Raw genomic sequence first — 10,695 nt, forward strand, 5'->3', positions numbered from 1 at the left:
ATATTAATTTATTTTATATAAAAAAATCGTATTTCGTCAACCATTCACAAAAAAATACGTAATTACTTTTACGTCCCGCTTTCATCATTATCATTGCACAGTAACCCTATCAGTTGGCGTTATTATTGCGAACCGCGCCAAATCGCTCAGACTATATTACCAGAGTAAATCCGCCAACCCGTCAGTTCTCCTTTCCCCTCGCTTAAGTAAGGACGTTCTCGATTCGCTCTTATCTCTGTGGATAATAATAATTAAACAAAACAAAAGTACACGTTTCACTGACAGCTCAGCACTACTACTACTACGAGTTTGTTTATTTTGGTTGGAGAAATATACACAACGTGGTTGTTTTATTATCGGATCTTCACCTCTCTTTGGATTTTAAAGGAAAACCGTCAGTGAAATCGCAAGAAATGGCCTTCATGATGCCCGTAATGAAAAACGACTACAACATCTACGCGAGCCGATCACGGACCAGTAGTTCCAGCAGCAGCGTCGTCGTCCAAAGTAGGCGTTGCACCCAATCCGAATCGGCACCGGTCAGCTTGTCCTGCTCGCCAGGATCGGACGTCGAGGAGAGACTAGCCGCTATATCCCTGGGGTGCTCACCTCGACGGGGAAGCCACTTCCCGTCCGAACTCACGTCGCCGAAATCGGCGTCGCAGACCTCGTTGACGAAGTTCCACTCGAGGGTCGTCGAAAAACTGCGAAGGAAGCTGAGGTCCAAAGACAACACCGACGACGACGATTCGACGTCCCGGAGTAACAGCAAGACCCCCCAACAGGACTCGTCCTAGTCCAATCGGCAACGGTCAGCTTGTCCTGTTCGCCGGGATCGGACGTCGAAGAGAGGCTAGCCGCTATATCACTGGGGTGCTCACCTCGACGGGGAAGCCACTTCCCGTCTGAGCGTACGTCAACGAAATCGTATTCACAGACCTCGTTGACAAAGTTCCACTCGAGGGTCGTTGAAAAAAAATCTACGAAGGGAGCTGCGGTCGAAAGATAACATCGCCGATTTGACGCCAGGACTTATCCTAGCCGAATCGACACCGATCAGCTTGTCCTGTTCGCTCGCCGGGATCAGATTCCAGAAAAGCGTAGCCGCTATGTCCCTTGGGTGCTCACTACGACGGAGAAGCCACTTCCCATCCGAACTCACGTCACCGAAATCGGCATCGCAGACCTCGTTGACGAAGTTCTATTCGAGGGTCGTCGAAAAGGTGCGAACCAAAGAAAACAACATCTACGATGATTCGACGTCCAGGACCAACAGGACTCGTTCTAGCCGATATCTTCTAGAAAACTGTGTATCATATAGGTCAGTGTTTCTCAACCTTTTTTCAGCCCAATGCCCCCTTCGCACTATATTTATCCCCCTATCTAGGGTGCCCCTCTACCCTCTTCCAGCAGCAAGGCCCTTTTGTTCTTGTTGAATTAAATTTAGTTAAAACTATATTAAAAATTAGAAAAAAATTATTGCTATCGATCTCTGAAACCCTAGGCCAGGACGATCTTAATATCTTAACGCATGGGCATGCCTTACGTTAGTGAGACCTGTTTAAGATTTTCAAGATCAAGTATGTAAATTTATAAGCACGTATTTCTGGCCAGGTATGGGCCCCTCAGAAAAATCTCTTCGCCCGGGGGCCTATGATGCACTTAAGGTTGCACCCACCTTGGGCCAGTCATTGAATCCTCCATCCAGAATGGAGTTGATCATCCTTCACAGAAGTATATTTTAATGTCTATATTTTTCATGAATTGGGATCCTCCCAGTTATAGGGGAGAAACTGGTCTGCAAAATACGTGATGATCCAAGGAACACCAATAAATCATACATTTACCCTGCGCCTACTGCGCGCTCCTACCCTTAACTAGAGTCCAGAGAGTTTCCTTCTGGGGGGAGGGGTGTTCTATGCATGGCCAGCTCTACATCAGGGGTCCTCAGGCATAAGTATGGTGTTCTGGCGCCCCCATACTTATCTGCAAGTAACAGATAACATTTATATCTTTACACTTGAAAATCATAGTAAATCGCTCATCATGTAGGTACCCCTATAAATATGGGGTCTCAATGTGTAGTGCCATCTTAACACATAGGCCCCACTCGGGGATCTCATGAAAATTAAGATATTATTAAAAATTTCGCGAGAAACATGCAAATTGATTCGTGGTCATTTCTATCTTAATAGGAGGCCTTGAGAAAACATATTTTACCTGGGACCCCATGAAGATTATCTTAAGCCAGTTCTGCCCATGGGTTGATATGGCCTTGGTTCTATGAACAGCTCTACTGGAATCTGAAATTAGTAACTTTTTCCCCCACCATATTTCACTTAAAACTTAGTTCAATCATACTTGTAATGGCTTCCCCTTCCATCTGATTTTCATCCGTGGGCCCCCTTAGATTATCCCAGGACCACACGACAGGTTGAGAACCACTGATATAGGTCATACATACCATTATGATGGAGATGATAATAACATGGACGGTGAATTGGCAGAGCTGTGGTTGGGAACTATTCCTATGTACATACATATACATAGTCAATTACTCATTTAACGTTTATGTGCGCGCATGTGTTTTGTAAATATTATATTTATGTGCATTTACACTATGAGAATATAGCGGAGAGAGAGAAATGCCAATTTAAGAGGTATGTGGCCGATAATTTTTAGTTTATAAAAGGTGCTATACACTGAAGATATATGGCCTAATGAATAATAGTAAATTATTAATATTATTATTACAAGAACAATATATCTATGCAGTTAAGATTTAAAATATTTCTCTGTAACGTGCCAATGTTCATTGAAAACAATTCATTAAAAAACTACATCAAAACACATGCCTGTATGTTCTAATACAGGCTTAGTAGTCACTATTATAGAAAGGATCTATCTAGTCATGTGATGACTAGACTTGTACCTCTAGTACACCTTATAATTATTATTATTTTATAATTTATTTCAGTGTTTGTTATTTTGATAGTTAAATTTGAAAAAAAACAATTGAAATTGTTCTTGATAACCTTTTTTTTTAAATGAAAGCTCTAGTCAGAGTGATAATTGTTTCACAGGGAAATTACTGATAATTGTTGATATTGGGGAAAGAAATTATTATTTGCATTATCACAGTGCAAGCTAATTAGGTATTCCACAAATTGCCTCAATAAAGTATATAACTGAATAATTCCTTCAAGTCTTTACCCTCAGGGGATCGAAAATAATTCTTAATAGATTTTAAACTAATAATTTGCAGTAAAAAAATCTTGTCTTGTGTCCTGATTTAAATATTTTTACTCGATACTATTTCAGGGCTTGACAAATCCTAGACGCCAGGTCACCATGGTGACCAGAAAATTGGTATTGGTGTCAATTATTTTCTAAATATAATTACGAAATAGGTATAAATGTCTAAATTGTTGTCTAAGAATGACACAAAATTTTCCGATTTCATTACACTAGTGTTTTTTTAACATGAGGGGGAAAAAGTGAAAGAAAACATTATTTAGGAACGGTTTTCATGGGCGAAAAAAACCATGCTTGGCTCCTAAGAAATTTGGCTTTCACCTAAATATTTGTTTCGATTTGTCAAGCCCTGTACTATCTTGTGAAGATATTTCTCATATTCAATCATTACATCCAATAGAAATTCCCATTTAAATATCCTAAAATATTTTGGTACCATGTGCTTATAGTGGCAAGAGAGCATTACATAATCTACTTTGAGGGACAATAATGCTTGGTCTAGACATGGCATACTATGAGGCAAAAATCTATTTTTGGGTCATCAACAGCTAAGGGGAAATGGAATTAGACCTTTTCTTAGCGCTGTGAACACTAAAAAAAATAATTATGGATGATACCATTGACATTGCAAGCTTATTTGGTATATTATAAACTGCCTTGAGGGAGTGTATAACTGATAATTCAGTCTTTAAATCATGATACACACGTGGGCTCACAATAATTCTTAATACATATATTTTGCACTAAAAAAAATAATTGGCACTAAAAAAAATCCTTGATTTGTGAAGATATATCCTGTATTTAATCGTGGAGATAGAAATTCTTACTGAATGGCATACAATAAGTGTTGCAACCATAGCACAGTTAATGAGAGAGCAATCATCAGGGATGCACATGCACAACCTCTTGCCCGCGAAATGTGTTTCGGTGGAAAAATATCATTACACACAACACAACAAATGCCTAGGCCGAACATATTTCATGCATAAAAAATACGGGAAATAGGGATCCATACGGAATATTATTAATTATCGCAAAAAAAAAAAAAAAAGTCAAACACAAGTGAAATTATAAGTCAAGTTCCCAATTACAACCAAAAAATTGTCAGAGGCTCGTAAAATTGCCATCTATCGCTGAAATTGGTAAAAAATCTCGACATTATGGGAAATAGAGGGACAATTGCAAGTCGCAATTGGTGTAAAAATGTAACTCATCAAAAACACTTATATGTGAGTATGTACTTATATAACCATAATTTATAGGTCATGAAAATCTCAATTCTTGATTTCAAAAGTTCAAGCAAGCCTTATTGGAAAATAAGGTTAAGATAAAACGGGTTATTTTTCATAAAATGTTTGGACGGCAAAAATTACTGACATGGCCCTTAAAGTACGGGCTATATTGTCACCCGATATATCGAGTTCTTGCCCGCGAATTGAAAAAGGCTGTGCATCCCTGCATTACATAATCTATTTCCCAGGGACAATAATGGTTAGTCTAGACATGGCATGGAAAGTGCCAAGAAATCTATTCTTGGTTCTTTCTACGACTAAGTAGGTAGAATTTGATCTTTTCTTGGCACACCCTGAGCACTTAGATAAAACACTGGCAGTGCGTTAAACAATTATGTGACGATACCATTGATGTACTTAGTTAACTTAATCATTAGCTTGCATTGTGTGTTTGATTTATTTTATTAATGTTGGCTTTGAGAGTAATCTCAAGTACTTATTATTACATACTTTTAATGTGAAAGATGAATGTCTCGATAAGCTCATTAACCATGGCTCAAATGCTCAATGTTTTCTAAAGTGAATTCGAAGCCAATATCAAAAACTTTTAAGTACTTAATCATTATTCCCATGAGGTAATTATGTCGATTATGCCCTTTTGGCCTCCGTTTCTCTCATTGAATGGTAACTATAATTTATTATACCGAATTGACGTTGGAGATGATATCCGAATATTTTAGTTACTTTATATTGCGCGTAGAATTTTTCAGTTCGATGAAAAAGTTTTCAGTTTTATGTATTATCAGTTATGATTTGAATGTGTGGACGATGTTTTCACAAATGGAAACATTCCAAAATGTGTGACATATCTTTGGAAATAAAAGTGTAAATAAACATTTCTTTTCATTTGAAATTTGTGCTTTTTTGTTGTTTTTTTTGCGTGTATTGGATTGTGTGAATTAGAACCGACCTTTTAGAAGTTTGCGGTCGCAACGGGCCCTCGCGCTCACGGTAATAGAAATGAAAAAATACTTATCAATTTTTTTTTAAATTAGTAAGAAAGTCAATTTGAATTAGTGTATTACGGGAACTTGTTCGTCTCGTGAAGAGGTTTAGTTAATAAATGCATTTTTGTTTCTTGTTGTTGGCCAAAGGGACCCGAATCAAGCCGGTGGACCTTAAATTATTGAATGCTTTCTTCAATATTCTTAACATATATTCGTAACCAATATTTTTCTAATTTTAAACGAATATACATTGGTTCAAAACGGTATTTTTTCAGTATCTTTTTCAAAATCATAAAAAAATTTGAAATATTCTATATAAATGATCATCAGAAACCTCCGATGTATGAGAACTATATTTTGCGGCGAAGGAATGCACTCTCTACCTTTCTTTCCACTGCAAAGTTAACCTGAAACAAACTATAGACTACCCCAAAGAATAGTTTTAGATTCGTTTTGAAATTATTGCTTCACCATTACGTCCTGTGACGTCCATTAGTTTTGGAATTCTTTCATTAGGTCTTAATGTTCATTAATCTAAAATTTACTTAAATTCTAAAATTTTCATCAATTTTTGTGTTGATTGACATTGAAATTGTGTGTGTATATTATGTTTTTGTGAATATTTCCCAGCATTCCTGTGTATTCTGAAATCACATGAATTTTTAGGTGACGATAACCCCCGCTCCGAAACTGTTTAGACGTCCTTGCAATTATTTCCGCACGGAGTCCCGCAACTGCTAAGGGTGACCCTTTATTTCAATAATGATGAAACACTAAATTAGACATGCAATGAAACAGCAGAAATGCGTGACGTTAATCGAATACGGATGGATCTTCAAGACGGGAAATCCATTGACGTCATTCGGATTTGTTTTGCATCTTATCACGAATATTAATGAAGGGTAGACATGTGTTAAGCGTTTCGTAATTTTTCATCAGGAACGTGTTATTTTAAGAGTCACGCTCATTCACATGGAGATTATTCTGGGAGGAGTATTTCAATGTATAATATGCCTCCACATATATTAACTATCAAGGATCTTTACGGACTGATGTCCTTGCATGTAAGCCGTGGACTCGCCATCCGGTGACCTGAATTCTCTAGCGATGGAATTGCGTATAATCCGTATAACTTTTGCTTCATTTAAATCTCCACACATGAGGTGCACGTGACCTTACCACGTACTCAGTACTAAGGATAATTCACAATTCGCTGTAATATATAATTAGAGAAAGTTGATTTAATATTTTCACCTTCACTTTACATCGAATCATGCGTTCACGTTTGAACCTTCAACAATTATTTTTGAATTTAACTTAAAAATTTGAGTTTTGGTAAAAAAAAAGGGTATAATATTGTTGAAATTTGTGATAAAATATGAATTATTTATGTTATAATGTCAATAGGTGGCGCAAATTACTGTTGTGTACGTTAGGAGCCATTTCAAGTATTATGTGCGCAGAATTTCGGCAAAATTTTTTTACCTCTTTTCCCTGTCAGCGGAAAGTAAGCAAAGCACTGCGAGCCTTTTTTTAAAGGTTTATCCACACACACATCAGTGCAGTCGTCACACGGTCTTTGTTCAGTCGACCTGTATGCATCCGACCTGTTACGGTGTGGGCTATTCACACCCAATTTTGGTCGATGTCGGTCATTTACCAACAAGCAATTCAATGAAGTTAGCTAGTGAGTGGGCTCATGAGCCAATAATTTTTTGATTTGGGGGGGGGGGCTCAATCGCTCACTCCTATGCTCACTTGCTCAATCACCACTCCTATGCTCAGTGATTCGCTCATTCACTTCCTTCTATGCTCACTTGCTCACTGATTCGCTCATTCACAACTTCTGTGCACACCTGCTCACTTATTTTCTCATTCGCTCACCCCTATGCTCACTTACTCACTGATTTGGTCACTCAATAGCCCACTTGAATGTGCAAATCAGGAAGCAAGTGAGCACAGAAGTAGTGAACTAGCAAGCACTTGAGCATAGGAATGAGTGAATGAGCGAATCGTAGCTCAGAAGTGAGCAAATGAGCAAATTAGTGAGCAAGTAAGAACAGAAATGAATAGCATAAGAGAGAGAAAAAATAAAAACATTTTAACTTAAAATTTGGAGAAAAAAAAAATTGGCTCAGGCGGTCGTCCGATTTGTCAAAAATTTGCTTCCGAAGAAACCGAAACATGACGGCAATCAGACTGGCGAGTCGCCTAATGAGTGGCTACCGCAGGCGACAAGAATGTTTTTTTTGATCGATGACCTACTATTTTTCTATGAATCATTATGACTCTGGCTACGCTGTTGGATGCCCTTTCTTCAAAATGGCTTACCAGTTTGAATTTGTTATAAAATGGTGTGAAGCACTCCCCCCTCCCCCCAAAATACACACACACTTGTCAGCAAAATTGAATAATCTGGGAAAAAGCCTCCTAGACTGTGGTGCCGATCTCTATCTAGGAGACTTCGCCAACTCTCATAGGAATACGCAGGGACATAGGAATACCCCCCCCCCCCCGAGATAATCCCTTGCTCTTCAAAACATTAAAAAAAAAAATGTTTCTGTTGAAAAATTAAAGTATAGAGAGACTTAATTCCTTGAATATGGGTTTACATTGGAAGAACGCAGCTGTCACGGGAGATATGATCGAAGTGTTTAAAATGTTTAACACGGGATGGATAGGATGGACCATGAGTTATTAATACACCGTTGATCAACCGCTTCGACAAGGTAACACCAGACGGTGGTGTTTCGGAGAGTTGCTCCCTCTATGGGTTGTTAATAAATGGAATAACTTACCTCCGGGGGTCGTGAATTCCTATACAACTGACTCAATTGAAATACGATGCTTATTTAATGGGAGGAATCGAGAAAGCTATTCATATTTAGGTGAGACAACCGCAATCTTTTTTTTTTTTATAGGCAGTGTATTATACAGGGTGATTACTTAATTCCCTTGCCACATTTTTCTGGCGAACCATTGATCCTAGAGGCTTACTTCAAATCAGAAAAATTACCCCCACAACGTGTAGAACTCAGATACGACATTCATGTTGGAAGGGGTTGTGTAGTTATCAAAATAAAAAAATAACTTCATACGGACGTCCTCTCCTCAAAAACTCAATTGGAGAGCTGTTACCCTGTTTCTCCCGAGGCCAACGAAAAAATCTACGTTCCAAGTGGAATATTCGCTGAGATATTTGAATTCAAAAATGAGAGGAAAGTTTGCGAAGAACAACGTAAATCACAGGGAAAGAAGCATTTTCTGTTAGTTTATATGCTGGGTTTCTTTTCCCCCTCCAACTTTTCCCTCCGTTTTTCAGAATTCGAATATTTCAGTAAATATCACTCTTGGAAACGTGGAATTTCTTTGTTGGTATCAGAAGAGACAGGGCAACAACTTTCTCATTGGGTTTTCGGGGACAGGGCGTGCATCCTCGGTAAAATAATTAAAATGTACATTTTTATAACTACACAACCCCTCGCAACATCAATGACGTATCTGAGTTCTATATACACGTTATTTGGATAATTTTTCAAATTGGAAGTAAGCCTCTAGGATATCAACGGTCCACCAGTGAAATGCGACAAAGGGAATTAAGTAATCACCCTGTATTTTATTAATTACTAGTTTTTTTCGTTTTAACGAATACCGTTATAGCTCAAAATCCCGTTGTAACAAAAATTTTTTCTAATCTCCCAGCAAAGTTTACATAGGAACAATGTAAAAAATCAGGACTTCCTTAATAACGAAATTTCGTTATTACGAAGTTGGTTCTCCGGTCTCTCGGGTTTGCGTTATAACGGGATTCGACTACAAAATTTTCGGAAATCATTTGATCAATACGTAATCGTCATCCGAACTCTCTCGCCCATAACTTTTTCATAAGGAACGTGTTATTTTAAGAGTCTCATTTATATGTAGATTACGCTGGGAGGAACATTTTTATCAAGGACCTTTACCGGCTTTTATGTCCTTGCAGAGTTTAGCTGAGAATGGATTCAGGATTGACCAGCCAGTGACCTGAATTCTTAGTAAGAGGTCATTCCAGTATTAAGTCAACATGGGGGGGGGGGGGTTGGATTTGCTGACTTTTGCTCACAAGGAGGGAGGGGGGGTCAATAATGGCTGAAAATCTACGTAATTCTTGAATGGCCCCTAATGGAGTTAATTTTCATTTTTACGGCAATTTACTTCGACATCATTCCATCTTGTTTCATCAACGGAACGTAAACCTACTACACACAGCAGTTCCTGTATACTTGAATTTTCCAAATTAAAAAATTTCCGAATAGTGAATTTCGTATTTATTCGCAAAAATGAAAACAAAAATTTACAAGTTAAGTATTTTGCATTCATTTTCCAAAACAACCCCCCCCCCCCTCCACAAAAAAAAATTGCATTGATTTGATCCTCTAATAAATATTTTTCGAATTAAAAAAATTTTGCAATCACACACAAATAAAATTGCACATAAATTTCGAATTCATCCCTCCTCGAAAATATTTTTGAAATCAGAAATTTTCCGTTCACTCGCAAGAAAATTTTTTGAAATCGAAAATTTCCCATTCTTCATCAAAATATTTTTGATGTCGTTAGTTTTTTAGATTAAACTAAAGATACAATTTTTGTTATAGTTTAATTACTTTGCCAAATATTAAATACTTGCTTGAAAATTCAATATTCTAGAATTCAAGTGTTCAGAGCAAAATTATATCTATTTTCACTTCGAAAAGTGTAAATTATCAATATTTCGCTGAAAATTGGTAAAGAGCCAAATATTGCTAAAATAATGATTATTAATATTAATATTACTATAAAATATAAATCAAATTTTTGCTTCTATTTTCTCATCAAAAATTCCGAATTTCCCATTTTATTGCTTCATTTCACAAGTACGAAAATTACCTACATCTATCTCTAGTTATTATTACATCTCCTTGTGTGTAAAAATATGCAATTTTTAGAATATCTTTTATTGATCGAAATTATGAAATTGGAGAAAATTTTATGGTTTTATTCAAGCATCTCCACTTATAGTTGGGATGAAAATTATTGAAATTCTTCGACCGAATTTGTTTATGATGAAGTAGTAAATGAAAATCGATATAAATGTTGTACACGATAAAAAAAAAAAAAAAAAAAACGTTACGGTGCCAACGTAGTAGTGAAATGCAATATTTGGCTCTTTGCCAAATTCT

General features: G+C 37.1%; 1 protein-coding gene across 1 annotated transcript; it reads left to right on the plus strand.

Annotated features, from left to right (window-relative positions):
• Positions 1 to 191: 191 nt before the first annotated feature.
• Positions 192 to 5,400, plus strand: LOC149081366 (uncharacterized). Its single transcript, XM_089238183.1, has one exon. The coding sequence runs from the start codon at positions 414 to 416 to the stop codon at positions 795 to 797; it is 384 nt and encodes a 127-aa protein (XP_089094309.1). The 5' UTR covers positions 192 to 413; the 3' UTR covers positions 798 to 5,400.
• The last annotated feature ends 5,295 nt before the right edge of the window (positions 5,401 to 10,695 follow it).

The sequence above is a fragment of the Pholcus phalangioides genome, unplaced genomic scaffold, assembly GCF_987345545.1.
Source record: "Pholcus phalangioides strain wild (caught in Gottingen) unplaced genomic scaffold, Ppha-v1.0 ptg000010l_1, whole genome shotgun sequence".
In the NCBI taxonomy this organism is placed as follows: Eukaryota; Metazoa; Arthropoda; class Arachnida; order Araneae; family Pholcidae; genus Pholcus; species Pholcus phalangioides.